The 19067-nt window shown below is 30.0% G+C and overlaps 1 protein-coding gene across 1 annotated transcript in view; it reads right to left on the bottom strand.

Moving 5' to 3' along the window:
• LOC129223819 (26S proteasome non-ATPase regulatory subunit 2-like) overlaps positions 1–19067 on the bottom strand; it is a gene marked incomplete at its 5' end in the record, with an annotated part of 20235 nt that extends 1168 nt beyond the window's left edge. Inside the window, 17 exon segments of the mRNA XM_054858177.1 lie at positions 1235–1456; positions 4666–4834; positions 4932–5108; positions 5183–5253; positions 5417–5518; positions 6369–6537; positions 6662–6749; positions 7235–7362; positions 8539–8645; positions 9887–10036; positions 12398–12458; positions 12572–12710; positions 14880–15038; positions 15811–16035; positions 16149–16270; positions 17918–18082; positions 19011–19067. Of these exon segments, the coding sequence (XP_054714152.1) occupies positions 1235–1456; positions 4666–4834; positions 4932–5108; positions 5183–5253; positions 5417–5518; positions 6369–6537; positions 6662–6749; positions 7235–7362; positions 8539–8645; positions 9887–10036; positions 12398–12458; positions 12572–12710; positions 14880–15038; positions 15811–16035; positions 16149–16270; positions 17918–18082; positions 19011–19067 (2311 nt within the window).

The raw sequence follows: 19067 nt of genomic DNA, 5'->3' as shown, positions 1-19067 counted from the left end.
CTAAATATACAGACTATTTACCAATCTTTACTAATAATAAAGCTGAAAGTTTCTCTGTCTGGATCTCTGTGACGCGCATAGCGCCTAGACCGTTCGATTGAGTTTCAGGAAATTTGGCACAAAACTAGTTTGTAGCATGGGGGTGTGCACCTCGAAGCGATTTTTCGGAAATTCGATTTTGTTCTTTTTCTATTCCAATTTTAAGAACATTTTACCCAGAAAATTATCATAACGTGGAAGAATAGATTACAAAATTATCATAACGTGAAACAATAACATGGGTGAGCAAATGAACATAGCCAATTGGCGAGAAATTCATCATCCATTATTTATAAATATACAGGAGAACCAAATGGCCTTTTAATTTTATACCACGGGCAAAACCATGCAGGTACCACTAGTATATATATAATCTAATTCCTTCTCCTGAGTATTGTTGGTTAAACTGTCTCAGAGACTCATTCTAAAATAAATATTCCAAATAAATTGGAAGGTAAGAAAGGTCTCAGGAGCAGCACTGTCATAATTGCTGCTAACCACAAAATTTCATCATTGCTCAGTACATGAAAGGAATTCATTGCCAGACTGAATATTCTAACAGAGTGGATTGTCACAATTACGGAAAAACTATTGTTTGTGAGGGAAAAACTTGTTTCCAGAGATATTTTAACCTAATCCATTCTTCCATAATTTGCAAAATTTTCAATAAAAATTGAAAGTAACTATGGAGAATTCAAAACAGGCATTTATGTAGTTTAAAAGATTTATTTCCAAGGAAGTTTATTATCTTTTTTAAACAGTAAAAGAACTATGCATTTGAAAGTGTAAGCAAATTGAATTTTTTCTCAAGTTAGTCTCAAGAGTAGAAGTTTCTCAAGTACTCAAAAAATTCATTTATTTTAAAAAACACTGTTAAAAAATTTAGGAAACCAAATTTAGCTAGGAAGAAAATCAACCATTTTCGGTTTAGGAAGAGGGGGGGGGGGGGGGCGTGGTCATTTTTGACTAATAAACACACCCTACATGACTGAGCAAATAGAATAATTTTTCAGAGTTACAAGGAGAAAATATTTTGATTTCTCACTCTTTATGTTCAGAAATAATATACTTATGAAGCAAGAATACAAGAATTAACTCAAGTAAGAAATCAGACTTGTACTTGCTATCTAAATCTAAGCATTACAAGAACATCTAATTTTGGTAAGTAGTTCATAAAAGTATTTCAGGCACTTACTGTTTTTAACATCAAGAAAAGCTACTAATGTGGCCATCAATCCTGCAACACAGACTGGACTCAACAGCTGTCTATCATGATGATAAGGGCAAAGGGTTAAGGTTCCTTTCCCAAGATGAGCAAGACCTTGAGCTAATCGTACCATAAAGAGATTATTGGGGTCTTTTGCATGATACTGTGCCAACTGTCTAAGCATTGCTGCTAACCGGGCATTGTTGGTACCTAAAAGAAGAGATAATTGATTAAACAAAACTATTTTGCCAATAAATTTGCTCTATTTCAATTTCTAACAGAAAACTTACATTTGGCAACTTGCTTTACATGCCTTAATTTGTAATAGTAGATTAACATACATCATGAATCACCAAAACAAATGTGAACATTTGCCATTCTTTCATAATATTTTGGTATAAACACTTAATAAAGAATGAGAATGAGGGGTAAAGTCAAATGGCAAAATATTTTAACAGTTGGCAGTGCCACCCATCTAGCAACATTTTATCTGTGCTCTGAATTAGATAGTTGGTTCCAGTCAAAAAATAAATTGTTCTAAAAACCCATTTTTTAAAATACAAGTCATTTTTAAATTTGATGCACATATTTTAATATTTTGAGAGTTTATCAAAAATGATTTTTGTTATAATAAAATAATAGATTTAATTAACACTTTTTTTTGGAGATTTACTGATGTCCAGTAAAGTACTTATTTAACGACTATTAGTTACTACTTTATTAGTGAAGTACTTAATATTAGGCATGTTTTAATACAAATTGTCAGGTACATGCGGGGCCAAAGTGAAATGGTTCAATTTCATTTACTTATTCATTCATTCACTAATTTTCTTATTTATTCACTCATTTATTTTTTCATTAATTAATAAATTTATTGAGCAATCATGATTGCTTATTACTTTCATTTGTTTGAATTCCTATGATTTTATTCCCCCCCCCCCATCGCCACCCTCTGCAGCATCCCTGTCGACCGGATCCTCACGATGCTGCTCTTCTAGGGAAAACCGTCTCCAGGTTGTATCCATATACTACACACACACACGCATACATACACACACCTACACACACACATATACATACATACACCTGCGCACACACACATATATACATACATACACCCAACTACCCACACACTCATGACTGCACAGAGACACAAACACATATGCCTACACACAAACTCGCGATTGCGAAAAACATAATTTGAATTCAAGATCTCAAAATTCAAAATAATTTTTTTTTAAATTTTTTTTTCTATTGTTTCAATATTTATTCATATTTACTGCATCACTTGATCAAAAATATTTTTAATAATCAAATGGAAAATATTTATATAGAAAAATACTTTACTTCCAATGGGGGGGGGGGGGATTAAAGCTTTTTTAAAGATGAAATGCTAAAAATGTACTTTTAAATGCAAAATATCTACTGCCAAAGAAAAAATAAAGTTGCAATGAAAGTCTTGTTATAAAAAAAATTGTACTTTCTTTATGCTTCTATAGTTTCAAAAAAAAAAAAAAATCCAATTACAGTGAAACTTTGGGTAAGTCGAACTTCGACGAGCCAAAAGCTTCGATAAACCGAAGTGAATATTTATCCCCGCCTAACTATAAGAGAAATTTCGTTGAGTCGAAACATTCGATGTCAAATTTTATTTCATGATTGTGGTCAAAGTTTCCTTATTAACGTAACTCTATAAGTCGAAATCTTTTTTTTTCCCTTCTCCCCAAAAAGTATGAACAAAAAAAAAAAGAAATCGGCGCCATTGCACTACATCAAAAGGCGTCTAGACAAAGTGGATCGAATAAATCTCTGAAGCCGATTATTCGTACATAATTTTGCAAGTTTTTCTCCTTTTCGTTTTAAATTACAGTTGAGCCTGCTTATTAGAATATCAGTTAAAAGAATATACCACTTAATATAATACATTTTCAACATACCAAACCAATGTAATGTGTCATTTTGGTCCCTGTTAATGGAATATCCCCCTTATTAGAATATTTTTTCGTGGCAAAATGGCTATTCCATTAAGCGGGTTCAACTGTATTGTTTATTTCATTTCTTTCCATAGAAAAGAAAAACCTGCTCATCGGGGAAACCAAGACATTGCTTAAGGACACAGAACGAAAATGGGACTTAAAAAAAGGACAGGGAGTGTATTTGGGATTATGGAAAAACTTCCCTTTTAGTGAAAACAGGGGGAGGGAAGATTATGGACTATTTTGGAGATTTTGCAGTATTCTATGAAGCTGCTGGTCTTTCCAAGACTGCCTTTTTTCTTTCGTTGTTATAGAAAGCTAATGATTGTTGTGCCGTTTTATGATTCCTGAACGTTTGAGATTGAACTTTAAAATAGTCTAAGAGCATATTTAAAATTTTTAGCAACCAAGAAAAAGTTGAATTTATTCTAGTGTAGCATAGCAAAGAAGAGGGAAATTTCATTGATGTTTAATGTGCCTCTACGTTTTCAACAATTTAAAAAAATCGGACTCCTTTCTGATGCTTTAAAGAGGACTATTTAATGATAGAACAAATTTCTGCTTAAAGCAAAGATTGATAATAGAATTTTTTTTAAATATGTTTTTTTCCTTGGTAAGTAAAAATTGTCCAACATAAAGTTATAAATTTGTTCTCCAATCTATTCAAACTCTTGAATTCATACCATCATATTATACATTAATTATGTCAAGTATATATTGTTACCTTAAAACAACAGTAAGACATCTAATCCCAGGAATAAGATATCCTACTGTTGCTTTGAGGCGACGATATATCTTTGATACATTATTCTATCATTTTGTTGCTCATATTATAAATTTAATGAGTGTCAGTGATGGTCTTTTATATTATTCTATAGTTTTGTTTCCGTATTCAATAAGATTTTCGATAACTCGAACTTTTTTTGCATTCCCTGCAACTTTGACTTATCGAAATTTCACTGTACTTCATTTTTAAAAAGTAAAGTTCCTAAACTATTTAACTTTGCCCCTTCCCCAGTTGTAGGTTGGTTCATCCTGGATATTTATCGCTAACATTTTGCATGACAAGTCTCAGGCTTCTTCTGAGCATAAACATACTGGAAGAAGCCCGTCACATGTCAAGAAAAGAGGAAATGATTTATATTTTTTTCTACGCCACAAAGCCTCAATTTTTTAAAAAATACTTCTTAATTTCAAAATGCAAATGAACAAACAATATGATTTACAAAAATCTAAATATACATCACTATTTGAGGAGAAGCAAATCAACATTAAGGTATATAACATTGCATTATAGTAGATAGATGAAAAATAAAATCAATGAAAAAAGATAAAATTATATGACTATGTCAATTTCAAAAATAAAGCTATCAAAGTGACTGATATTTATACTACGACAAAAAAGTATTCTCAGCATCAAGTTTATGAATAAAGTGAGCTCACCTGCACCTACAAGCCCAAGAGCAAATATTGCATTGTATGCAACTTCAGCATCACTATCATGAGAAAACTTGCTCAATGTTTCAAGTATGTTTAACTTTGGATTTGAAGCAGATATTAAAGCCAATGCCAAAGGCACAGACCTTTTTATCACAGGCTCTCCATACCTCAACTGGAAAAAAAGAAAATGTTAGTAAGAAATTGAAAATAGTGTTCAGAATATTAATAGCAACAATATTAATAGTATGGAAAATTTTAAAATGTATTACCAAGTGTCCAAATGTTCTAAATGCCATCTCAGATCCAATGTCTTCTCCCATTGCAATTAGAGCAATTCCCAAAACAGCAACAGCTTGTTGAGAGGATAAATCTACAGAAGTTGATTTGTCTTCCTTCTTATCTTTGTCTTCTTTATCTTTTTCCTTTTTATCATCTTTTTTTTCTTCCTAAAAATGAATAAATAACCTTAATGACTAGCTCTTAATACAAATATTGGAGCACAATGATAAATTGAACGTACCTTGTCAGTAGTTTCATAATGTTCACTGCATATGTGTAAGAGATTCTGAACTTTTAAAACATTGCCAGTTCCTTCAATTAAAAAATAAATAAGTAAATAAAAAACTTATATCATACAAAGAAAAAAAAACTATTAAATAAAATGTACATAAAACTTCTTGAATAAAATAAATTTCATTGACAAAAACTACAAAAAAAAAAGTTGTTTTCACACAAAATTATTGATAATACTAACCTGCATAAGCACATATATCAACCATTGTTTTTGCCATGCTTTTGAAAGGTTCATTTAACACTTCTAAAGCAGCAATTATTGCATCAGAAGCTTCTTGTTTCCCTAAAAGTAAAAATGTAGAAAAATTAAGTTTTTTTTTTACTCTTAATGCAATTGTATATAGCACACACAAATTATTTAATTTTTATACGGTAATGGATTTTTTTTTTTTTTTTGGCATCTTTATCAACTGAGCATCAGGATAGGGGAGATTGCTTCAGCTGAACCCTGATGAAATAGAATTTTAACCTTCTTAGCTAAATAAAAAAATTGAGGACATTCCAAGAAAAATTCAGCATTTTTACATAAATTTGCAAGAAGTTAAAATTTTTATTCACTTAAAATCCTTTTATCTAATCCACAAAAATAGAAAAACATATTCCCATTTTAAAGGATTGTTTTAGTAGATTTTGCTGTGTTCCCATAATGAGAAGAAAATAAAAACTATTAAAACAGAAAATGCAGTTCCCATAAATACATAGTTGTAATCACAATGTTTCAAATTATTCACCAGTAACTAGATAAACAAAACAATACTTCTTTTTCAAACTTTTTGCATAACAAATTAAGCAAGCATTATTAGCTATTTTGTTAAATGAGAAAACATTATTGATTATAAATATTTTAGAATTTAAAGTTATTGACCAAATAATGAGTTCAGGACTTTTCAAGTTAAATTCAGGATTTTTGTCGAGGGGGGGGGGGAGGGGGGAGGACTTAATAGACTGAATACTTTTACAAAAGATAAAGAACTTAAATTTTATTCTGTTTTTTCTTTTTTTTTTATTTATTACAGAGTGATATTAGTATAGAAAATTGTTTTTTAAAAACGCATACTTTTGAGAGGTTTTCCAATCAAGTTAACACTAAAGAACAGCAAAAACTAACACAACAATGCTAATATGATTCTTACCTAAATAACAGAGGCCTAGAGCAAGTGGCAAGAAGCGTGCAAATGTGTCTTTCAAATCAGCCTCAGCATGCAGCTTCTCATGAAGCACTTGAATTATAGCAGATGTGACTGCCTCATTGCAAGATCCAACAGCAATCATGCCACAGGCTAGAGCAGATAAACCAACTACCTGCAATGAAATTAGAAAAAAAAAAACCTCTTGAGCACATTGAAAATACTAACATCGATAAGTGTGGTCAATTGACAACAAAAGTATAATTGCGAATATTATATGAATTATAACTACATATTACCTCCATATTAGATTTGGGATCGCTGATGACTGGTATTAATAAAGATAACACATTGTCTCTATTTGTTCCTGCGTATGCTATTCCCATCCTATGATTCAAAGGAAACAAATAAATGAACAAACAGAAAAACAATACTTTAACGGAGGCTCCAACCATATACAATGTCACTAGTTAACTTAACTACTATCATCAGTGAAAGTCTCAGTAGTGACAATATAAAAAATTTAAGGAATCCACATTAACAATTTTAGTTACATTTCAGTTTAAAAAAACATTACATTGCAATAATTATATTACCTAATTAATATTATTAAAAGAGAAACATATTTGAATAATAACTAAGAGTCGGTTGGTTTATTTTTTAATGGCGCAAGAGCCCTTGAGGGCTATACTGCGCCAAACAATTTTTTAGTTCAAATTATTTCCATAAATATTAAGTCAGGATAAAAGTAAACATGTATTGATAAGAAAAGGTATAAACATCAGTAGTTTAGAATAAGTAATAAAATATATAGCAAAGTTGATAATGATTGTTTCAGCTAAGCACATAACAAAAGTCTAAAAAAATTTTACCCTATAACTGCACCAGTTCTCATAACCATGCTATTATGTTGCACATAATCTCCAAGAAGGGCTAATGCAGGATCACAGTCACTTCTAACACCACAATTCACTATTCCACAGGCTAAAAGTCCTCCAGCCTAAAGTAATAAGACAATCAAGATAAACAAAATTCAGACTTCATAATTATGTATATATTTTTTCAATAGTATTATTTAAGCAAAGTAATTATGTAGGGCTTCTTTTGGTGTTATTTAACAAAAGTCATATAATATTTGATTCTTTCTTTTACACAAAATTGATATGTAGTGCATTATTCTAAAACAGAAAAAACAATGCATTGCATGTCTAAATACATACAAATTGACACACATAAAAATCCTCACAAAGAAACAAGAGCAAGATGGGGGGGGGGGGAGGTATAGAATATGATCTGAAACAAACACATCAACATGAATAGATTTCATTCTTCAAATTCAGTCAATTTGTTAATGCAAAATATCATTACATAAGGAAAAGTCCATATAACCCACAAAAATTGATATTCGCAATATGATATTTATCTAGAAAGTTTTATAAATTGACCTCCATGATATTTAAAAGTTGGAAGATTTTCAATGAGCAAAAAGTTGTGATACATAGAAGGTGATATACAAAATGAAAAGAGTATTTTTGGCAATTTAATTGTTTATCATAACAAAACCACCTTAAAGACATACACCTATTTTACATTTAAAAGAAAATACAATACATTTACTGCTTAAAATAAGACTGAAATTTTATGCTTTGTCTTTTCAAAAGGTTTTTTTTTAGGTAATTTGTGTGCAAATTATTCAAAGATGCTTCAATTTGGCACAGAACTGTGCTGCTATATTATGACTTCCTATTCTTCTACCTATTATCATTGAATCATATTATTATTATTATTATTTATTTATTTTTTTTTTTTTTTCATTTACACTATGATCTCTGTATCATCTCAAAACAATTGTTTTTATTTAACCTATCTTGCTTTGATCTCTATTCAACCTTTTCACATCTATCTATGCCTTGTACAATTTTTCCTTGCATACGTTGTTTCATAAGCCCAACATTGTCTTCAAAATCAACAAATTAAACATATCTTTCCAGGAATGCTATAAAATATGATTATGCCCCTTTATTGTCAGTTTTAGAACTTTGGCCAAATGCGTGCTCATAAATTTGATTGATGAATTAATTTAATATTTTTATTTTGTTTATGTTTTTGATGATTCCCTAGATAATTGAGAATCAACTTACATAAAACATATGTACAAACAGAAAAACAATCTCACCTTTATGTATTCTTCTGAAGAATAAAGATATTTGTCAATTTGACCTAAGCCGCCATCTATGTCCCAGAGAAGAATTAATCCAAGCGAAGCAGTTGCACTCAGCATTCCTAAAGATAATGTAAAAATACAAAAAATGTTTTAAATTTGAAATAGTTAAAAATTAAAAAAAAAATATGCACCAATTCTTTTACACTCAAATAAAGAAAAGTGATTCCCTCTGAATTTAGCTTCAACAGATGTTATTGGACAGTATTCAACTTTGTTCTATACTGTAAAATACCAGTTGAAAAACTCATCCCCCATTATTTAGAAAGCTGTTGACCACTTTTCATTTAGTATCAAAGTTTTTACCTAATATGCTGTTAAATTCTTCCTGACACTTTCTTTTATTTTATTTTTTACAAATAAGTAACAGGTGAAGTTAAATCTCTCCCATGATTGGTTTTCATAAACATTTTAGTGCTTAGATTAGACATACAAGAAAATTCAAATAAATGTTGCAAAAAACTGCACCTTAGTTTTGAAACTTAGAAAAGCTTAAGTTGCTCAGTCCCACTTAACCTGTAGATAACATTCCAAATTCAGGAAAGAAAAAAACACCAAAATATCTACCAGAAAGATAGAGAGCTAACCCATTGGCTTAATTAATTTGGAAAACTGGTTGGACCATTACGTATAATTGCAAGACAATTTTTTGCCATCTACTTATGGATTGCCTTACATCTTGTTATTTCTTAATCAGTAAACAGTACAATGTTTATTCAGCAATGTAAGACCATGACTCTTTTCTTTCTTCCTCATTTTAAATTTAGCTATAAATGTAATCTGCTAAGTAACTTAATATTTCTCTTATTACACAATTCTACGCTACACTCATTTTAAAGAGCAAATGTTTCAACCAAGTAAATAATAATAATAAAAAAACATAAAAAAAAATGCATAACATGATGCCCCCCCCCCTTTCTGGTATAAAAAAAGCACATTTAGTCAGATATATTTCCTTATTCATCACCTAATAATCCTTTCTCACTTTTAGAGTGTAAATCGTTTCAAGACTCATTCTCAACAGTAAATGTGAAATTATTTACTTTTTTTTTTGTTTTACTAAAATTTTACAAATTACATTGCACTAATTATTAAATGCAAACACATCAAACATAGTTCTTACTACAGGAAGAGTTACATGATCTGCTTAAGTATGTCACACCATCTTAGAGATATAAGTTGAATGGTTCCTTAATATTTTAAGCATAGTGAAGAAATAAGGATTGAAATCAAACATTTTGGAAATATAAAATAAGGTACGGTACAAACAATGAATTATTAAACATCAATTTATAAATCTCACCATGCTCTCTGTTTTTGTAGAGCCATTTTTGACCATCTTCCATTAAAAGTTTATCTTGACCAAATGCAGCATTCACAAAGCCATTGACAAAACTAGACGCCAAATTTTGCTTTGCTGAGTCAACACTTCCACTTGGTCCAAAGGATGGTCCTACAAGAATACGCATTAATAATGAAACTGACAAAGTCAAATTTACAGAATGATTGATTGTAATTTACTATGAAATAAGATGGTTGATACAAAAAATTGGAAAAAACATTCAAGGATAAAATGAGCTTTTTGAAGGACTATTTGAAAACATGAATATTTTTACATTAATAAAATAATGTTGCATTGGTTGCAGTTCATATAAAAGTTACAAAAATAATCATTAATAGTGGGCAGTATTAAGGATCACATCAACTGTCACTGAACTAAAATAACAAAAGAGTATCATTTTAAAGCAAAGACTAATGTAGTACAATCAATTATTTAAAGATTTTCAAAATTCATTAAAAAAAATTCTGTCATACCAATTTTACAAAAAACATAAGATGAAATATTTTTCCAGTGCTTGTTCACTTTAAAGTCTCAAAAATCATGTTTGTATAAAGTCCACAAAAGTTTGGTACCTAAAACATTGTTTTTAATCACAAACGATTCAAGGGTGCCAATAATTGAAACTGCAGATTGCAGTGGTCAACTATTAAATAACTGAGTTCAAATTAAAAAAAAAAAAAAAAACTTTGTTCAAACAACAAATGAACTTATCAGATCTATAGTATATGTTAAAACAGCTTCCAACTTATAAAATGATTGAAATACTTACACAAGATGCAGAAGGATTGGTTGTTCAAATACTGCATGCAGTTTTCAGCGAAGGGCGAGCTCAATTTCGAAAAGTTTTCTAAGATTTTTATTGAATGAATTTTTAATTGAGAAAAACCATTTAAATTGAAGACTTAAATAAGTAAATTTCTTTTATATATAGGCCTGGTTTTCAAAAAAAAAAATCCACAACAATTGTATTTTTCAGAGAGAAAAACAAATTGGAATGTATGAAAAAAAAAAAAAACGATAAAACTCCGCCAAAAATGGCAGTAAAAAAGGTGACAAGTATTTTTTTTTTTTTACTGTCACTTCTAGGGGTGATAGTGAACAAGTAAAATTTTCTGAAGACAGTGGGAGATTTTCAGAAAATATGAGAAATCTCGTTAAAAGAAAAAGTTAAGCACATGATAAATTATAAATTACTATTAAACTCTACGGAAAAATATTGTAAAACACAGAATTAAAAATATATACAGTGAAACCTGTGTAAGTTGACCACTTGCGGTGCAGTCCTTTGGTGGTCAACTTAGACAGGTGGTCAACTTATGGAGGGAATAATGTTTTTTTTTTTTTTTTTTTTTTTTTTTGTCATTTCTTGCACCATGTATTCATTTTTTTAATGATTGACACTTACTCTTTCTGTTTAACTCACTTTCATTGTTTAGCATTACTTTGAAACAATATTTTAAAATGTTATTCAAATATTTTTAGAGATTATTTTCCCAGAATGACGTATAATGTGTCATGCAAATTCAAAATTTCAGTAAATTGATCAAAAAAAAAAATCTTATTGTTTATGAAAAGTTACTCATTTGATATTAATAGTTCCTAAAAATTCATAGCTTCTCAAATTGCAAATTTTTCTCGTATACATTTATAACTCCATGATGATCTACTTTTCAACAAAATAACTCCTTATTGAATTTGGCGCACTTACTAGACACTAGTTTTAGAAATTCCACATGTGTCAGCTAATTTTCTCTAGCTTTCTCCCTTTTCAATTAGTTTCAATATTTCATACTTTTTATCAATCTCAAGTTCAATTAACTTTTTTTTTGAAGTCATTTTATGTAAAACTATAACACAAAGAGCAACAAGCTGGACTCTCATTGTTTAAAAAAGCAGTTGAGAATGAAAATGTCGTATCTCTTAATCCCTTGCACCAGAAATACTGCAATGCAAGTAACTTTACTCTTTAGCACAATTCCATTGTTGTCACAAAATTTTACAACTGGAAAAAAATACTTTGTACTTTTCTATTGACACATGTTTTCATAAAGAAAAACAAGTTTGGGGAATAAAAGGGTTCTTAATAGTTTTCCCATGTGGTTAAACTCAAAAAGAGGTTTAGTTATGCTACTGTTTCATTTAGTTAGTAAAACGCTGGTCTGGTATCAAAAATGTTCTTGGAAAGCTATTAAAAAAATAATAAAATTTGCTAAGTAAAATTTAAAAAAATAAACCAAGTGGTCAACTTACAAAGGGTTTTTTTACAATGCTTCAAACCAAATTTGGTGTTCATTAGTGGTCAAGATAGACAGGTGGTCAAGATAGAGAGGTGGTCAAGTTACAGAGGTTTTCCTTCATTATATAACATAGGACTAATTCCGTTCCTGACAAAAGCGGTCAACATAGAGAGGTGGTCAACTTACAAAGGTGGTCAACTTTACAGGTTTTACTGTATGATTGTTTACAACTTACTGGTGTTATCTAAATGTGACTTGTATATATCATCTGGTGTTTTAGGCTCCAAAATATCAAGCTAAAAAAATAAATACAGTAATTAATGCTAAAATTAAAAAAAAAAAAAAAAAACTAAAATTACAGTACATAAAAATTTCAAAATATAATTGAGAAGAAGAACTGAAAATCTACCTCTCTTCCAAGAGCTAAGAAATGATTATTAAGATGAGCGTTAGTCATAATATCTGTAAGTTCAGAATTATCATCTCCATCAAGTTCCAAATAAATTTGCTGACGATTCAACATAAATGCCATTTGCTTTTGAATAGAACTGAAAATCAACAGAAATTTAAATTTTGACACAGAAATGCAAAGTAAATCTCAAATAAAAAAGTAATTAGCTCAATGGATAGGCAAGTGTTTTTTCCTACTTACGTAGTTCTTTTCCTTTCGAAAAATAAGGAAAATTCTTGAAAATATTTAAACAAATCATAATTATATATATATAACATACACGTGTTACTGCTGACATACAAACACACAAGCCTCTGTGCTCAATTGGTTGCTAGGTGATACGTCATCAGCTTTTTGCAAAATGAAAATATTTATCCATGGACAATGCTTACCCCCCCCCCCCCCAAATTGAAAACTCATTTTCTTATTTATAAAATATGCACTTTTTTTTTAAGTTATAGTCCTGGTTCAAAAGTTAAGTCAAGCAGCTAGTTAAATTAATCATTTTACTAAACCACATCCAAAAGTTTGCGATGTGATGAAGTTCATAGATAACCTGTTTAAAGATTATGATTGAAATTTTACTGTTTGGACAACATAAAAAGGACCACCTTTTACTTTGTACAAAGAAAAATGAAGTATTATCTTCTCAAAAAATTTATTGCTGGAATATCAACATAAATTTTGCTTCCAACTACTTCTAAACAAATTTCAACACTTAGTTTCACAATGACTGTGTGTATTTATGTGTGCAAAATTTGTAGGCACACTAACATGCATTTTGACAATGCCTGAATCAATTTCGATGAGCTTTGTCATAACCTTTTAATCTATGTTCTTGCAAGAGTATGCATTTATCTCATATTAAAGCGCAAAAACTGTTGATTGTATCGTAGAAAGCTTAAAATTTTTTGTATATACAGCTTGTGCAGCGCAAAGTTTTGAGCCTTCTTTCTTGCATGCAATCGGGTATGCTAAAAGACATGCTTACACAAGATTTATGGCAAATCAATGTTAATTTTACTAATCAAGTTTTTATCTGCAGGGTATCTCTTGATTAATATTTTGCAGTTGATGAATATTTTGAGCTACTTAGGCAGTGCTGTTGACACCAACCACTCAATGCATTTTTTATTATCTTTTGTATGTAGTTAAAAAAGTTTAACAGCAGCAAAAGATTTCTATTTTCAGATTTTAATGAAAATCATCTCTTGGGGACTAAAAACTATAACTGAAAATATAAGTAAGCACCTCAAATGAAGCGAAAACTTGAATTTTTCTGACTATTTCCTATATTTTCCTATTGTCCTATTATACAAAGCATTTAAGCATCTATTTAAAATATAAAATTTTAATGCCATTCATTTGACTCCAACATGCTTAACATCAAATATGATAAAAGGTTACAAGTAGAAAAAATAAAGTATTCAAAGCACTTTTCCTTTAAATTGAACAAAATAAATATACTTTTCGACAATGAAAAGTAAAATAAAAAATGTGCCAATAATAAGCGCCAACATAATATGGTTGCTTTAAATAAGTGATGTCATACATTAGCCAGAAGGCTTTGTACTTCAATGGTAACAGTCCAGCACAGTTTGACATTTTGAAAGTACAGTTTAGCACAAAAAAAAAAAAAAATATTTTGTAATCCCTAAATATTAGCACAAAAAAATATTTTGTAATCCCTAAATATTTCATTATATTTCCATTTAACTCATGCAAGTTCACTTATAATCTATGACAATTCCATTAAGAGAAACAAAAACTATCACCTCTTAATTTTTCTTATTTTCATTTTCATGTAAATCAATTCAAATTATTCATTTTCACGGAAGAAATACTTTTCATAAAAGAAAAACGTAATAAGAAAGTTTAAAATAATAGCATAAAGGAAGTTGGCAAAAAAAAAAGAGTAATTAAAAACTTTAGAAAAGTGAAAGCATAGCTTAAAAATTATTCTTTTTTAAATGTATAATTTTTGTTAAAACATGATTTTTAAAGACAAATATGAAAAAAAAAAGGCAGTAATATTTTGGAAAGGCTAATTTTTTTTTCAAGAAATTTCATGAATTTTAAAAGAAAATGCAGTGAGGTAACAAACTATCAAAATGTCTACAAAACCCTGATAAATACAAAAAAAAATTATGTGCATGAAATATACATTTAATTTCAAAGAAATAAACATGGAAATTGATTCAAAACTATGGAATTTAAGGAAGTTGAGAATATTTTTAGAGTCAGTTAAAAAATTCACTTGACTTACCTATCCTTACATGACAAAAATATTTCTTCAATCAAGGAAATGTCATTCAGCTGCATTGCAACCCTCAGTGCTTCAGGATAACGTTTGAATTTTCTGAACAGCTGCAGAGCACATAGCAACAAATTTGTATTTTCAGGTTCCGAGACATATGCAACACAACTGTAAATAAAATTCTTTAGACTTAAAGCTCTTAGAAAGCAAATGTTTCATTCATGATAAAATATTTACAAAACATTAAAATGAATAGCAAGCAGTTTTAAATCTTAAACTAGTTAAAATTTTTATTTCCAATTTGCACAGCAATTTACACAACTTCTTCATTAAAGCTAAAAATGATCCTTGCAAAAATAAGTAAAGAAAAAAAAACTTAAATAACATAGATGCTTACAAACCTAAGTAAGTTAAGTGACGCTAAAAATATTGCGGTAAAGAACAGTATAACCCCAATTTAACGACTGGCAAGGGACCTGGTAAAAGTTATCATTGTACCAAGTATAGTATTAAATAGAGGAGCATAGACATTCATTGCAGTCAAATCTGGACCAGTGAAATGTACCATTAAATTAAGGAAATCGCTAAATTGGGTATCATTAAATCGAAGTTATACTGTATATGATAAAAAAAATCAAATTAAAGATACCTTTCTCAACAACAACTAAAAATATTTCATTTGTACAACAGAAGCAGAGTTACTTCAGTAGAGTAACTTGAAATGAATGTAAAAAGTGATTTTTTTATTCATTGATTGGACATGGAATGACCAATCAATGAATAAAAAAATGAAATTATAAGCATCAGTGCAATCAATTTGCTATTTTAAAAGAAACTACAAAACAATGTTTATTGATAGAAATAATTGACTATAACATAAAATTGAAATAACTGAATAATATGAATTAAACAAATAATACCATCTAAAGTTCAGTATTACCTTGTTAAATATAAAGCAACCCGTGGAAAGGCATCTTCATCTACATATTGGTCAAGCATATCAAGTCGCTCTATTTCCATTACCAAATCGCAGGCTTCAGCTTCAGCATTATGAGCCATATGATAAGGTACAATTTGCTCAGCCAAGTCCATCAACTGCTTTTTATAAGAGTCACGATCCTCTGTAACAGTCGCCCACTCTTGAGCAATTTCGCCAGAAAGATGCCTGTAAAATTTTAAAATGTAAATGAAAACAGGTGATGAGCAGGAAGATTCTGATCTTACATGAAAGAATGATGAAAGCAAGTACACAATCAAGTAAGATATTAATACTCATACCTAACGTATTCATGACCCCAAGATCCAATCTCTTCTTGAGAACCACAAAGACGATACTTTAAACACTCTCTGTCTTCACTAATCGTCATTGCTAGGATGGAAATAATGTCTGCACAAAATTTCTAGAAACAAATTAAAAAAAGTTACCAACAAGAAGATTGTGAATTAAATCAAATAACATGACTTTCAACATGAAAATTGTATTACAATATTGGAAGCAGAAAGACAAAAAAGTCTATACTTCATAAAATAAATTTGCACATTTGTTTACGGTATACCTCCAACAAAACAGCAAGGCTTAAAAAGATGAAATTAGGTACACAGATGTAGTTTTACAGGAAGTTTTTTTCCTTGCAGGCCGATTTTTTGTAAAGAAATTCAAAAAGTTATTTCATTTTTCATCTCATTTTTAGCACCCACAGACCTCAAGCTAATATTGTGCCAGGAGAACATTTTTTCAAGTCATTGCAGAAGATCAAGATTTCAAAGTGATGGCAAAAAAGTTTTCGAACTGGACTGATTTTAAAACTTCTATGAATTTTTCAAAAGATGGTTTTACATTTATTAGCAAACTAAATCAGCCTATGTTTCAGTCCTAATCCTTAACTACAGCGAGTACCATACATTTCTCTTTCTGCAGTAGAAATTATTTTAAGAAAATGCAAAAGTTTCTTTTCAGTTGTTTAAATTGAAAAATATGGTATACAGCAGGGTTTCCGCTACGGTCGCATTTCTCGCAAAATGTGAAAATGCTATTCAAATTGCAAAAATGGAACAAAGCATTTTCGCTTTTTTGCTCCAATGTAACAAGAAAAAGAAGGGGGAAAAAGTGTACAATCAGAGAGAGGAAGCGATATTGAACTTAATCGTATTTATAAATCATATCTAACATGCATAAACTGTTATTAAGTTGAACAATATTTTGTCTTAATGTGCATTTTATCCCCCCAATAAATACATTATTGGGGGGGGGGGTTTCAGAAAAAAAAGTTTGCTCCCTCAATATCAAGAACAATTCTGATTTTTTCATTTCAAATTTTTAAAAGATATCACATAATGTGCGTTTATTTCTTCAAAGATGTCAAATCTGAATTTTAGCATTTTGCTAAAGACTTTTCCCCCAATTTTAGTTTTTTTGCTAAAGAATTTTTAAACTTGGCTTAAACGCTGGTATACAGTTAAAAGGGAGCAAAGAATATTTGGTTCTATACTCTTACTCTTATAGGCTGAAATAGGACATGTCACATAACTTTGCGAGAGCATGATCGGTAATGCTGCTATTTAGTGGTTAAGAGAAATGATCAAAACTATATTGTGTAATGTAATTCATGTGAATTACTTCAGCTTTGTTGTGTTAGGCACTGTGTCTAATAGTAGTGCTGGTAGTAGAAACAGGATATAAATAGATAATTATAGTTGGATATAGAGAGATAAAAATAGATATAGAGACATCTAAAGATGGATATACAAATTGATATAGGGACAGTTAAATATAGAATGATGGATTTTGCCTGGATAGAGTAGGTAAATATACAAACAAATACATTAAGGGTAGATTGATTGATACAGATAGGACCAATATATGAGAGTAAAAATATTCTTGGAAAAAGCTTAAGTATTATGATGGGTGGCAGGAAAAAGGGATTTTACTATGAAAATGTAATTAAAAAACAACTTGAAGTAGCAAACTTCTCGGCAAACAAAGGTACAAAAAAATATGAAAAATTTTAGCAGAACTTTTTTTTTAACATTGAAATGCAATATTTCACCTTTGTTTCACCCTCTGAAAACTTTTCATACAGAGCCTTCAATGTTGGATAATGAGGACGAAGAAACTTGAGAGGTTTGGGCACTGATGTCATAGATGTGGTTGAAGCTCTGATTTTTACCCGTAACTGATTTAAAGTTGGTAAATACAATTCCTGTTTGTCTTCCTGGAAAGTAAAAAAAAAAAGAATAATGAGAAAACATGAAGAAATTAATTAAGCACAGGGTTTATTTAATAAGCATCAAGTAATATAATGTATCAAGAAAGAAAGGTTAACTCCATCAGATTATCTTACTATACATTGTACAATTTCATTAACACGAAATTCACAGGACCATGATACTGTTGGCCCAGCTTAAATGACGAATATCGTCAGTACCAACACATAATCTTTGATTAGGTGGGGAAATGTTCCTTACCTCACCAAACTGATAACACTTACCAGTAGCAAGGGCGCCCATATGCAAAATTTTAAGGGGGGGGGGGGGCTCAAAAATTTCCCCCATAGTTTAGCAGAACATTTTCCCCATGGAAACCAATTTCAGTACAGATTAAAGATATTAAAGTTTGACATTTTTAATATTGTATTCATTAATGGCTGGAAAAGAAACATTTGCAAAGAATTTATATATTTTGCAAAGAAAAAAAGCACTAAAAGCAAGGAAGTTCTTATTTCTAGGGGGGGCTTGAGCCCCCCCCCTTGCCCCTTATAAGGGCGCCCTTGATCAGTAGCCATTTAAAAGAAGCAACAAAATAATAATTAAATATTGATATTATACAAACATTTTAAAAATGTAACTTAGAACTAAAATTAAAAAATCTTTGTTTTGGCACTGAATGGGGATCTTTAATATGTCAATGGAGAAATATTCAGTTCCAGATCAGTTTTATTCCTATAAGCGGGACAATAGTTTATCTGTTAACAGATTAAGCAGGGCTGACAGCAATTATTTCGTGATAACGCGAAACAAGTATTTCTTTTAACCAATTATTTATTATCAACCATTTTATAACCAACCATGGATTATTATCACATTAAGCGATTTTGCATTAACAAGGCTCGACTGTATAGAGAACAGGTAAAAAATACCTACTGAGAGTACTTGAATGTAGACATTCAGCTCATCTTGTAAAGCTTTATCTTCATCTGA

Source organism: Uloborus diversus, chromosome 6, assembly GCF_026930045.1.
Source record: "Uloborus diversus isolate 005 chromosome 6, Udiv.v.3.1, whole genome shotgun sequence".
Taxonomy (NCBI): domain Eukaryota; kingdom Metazoa; phylum Arthropoda; class Arachnida; order Araneae; family Uloboridae; genus Uloborus; species Uloborus diversus.
The sequence above is the reverse complement of the archived record's forward strand: the minus strand, read 5'-3'. Positions and strand labels throughout refer to the sequence as shown.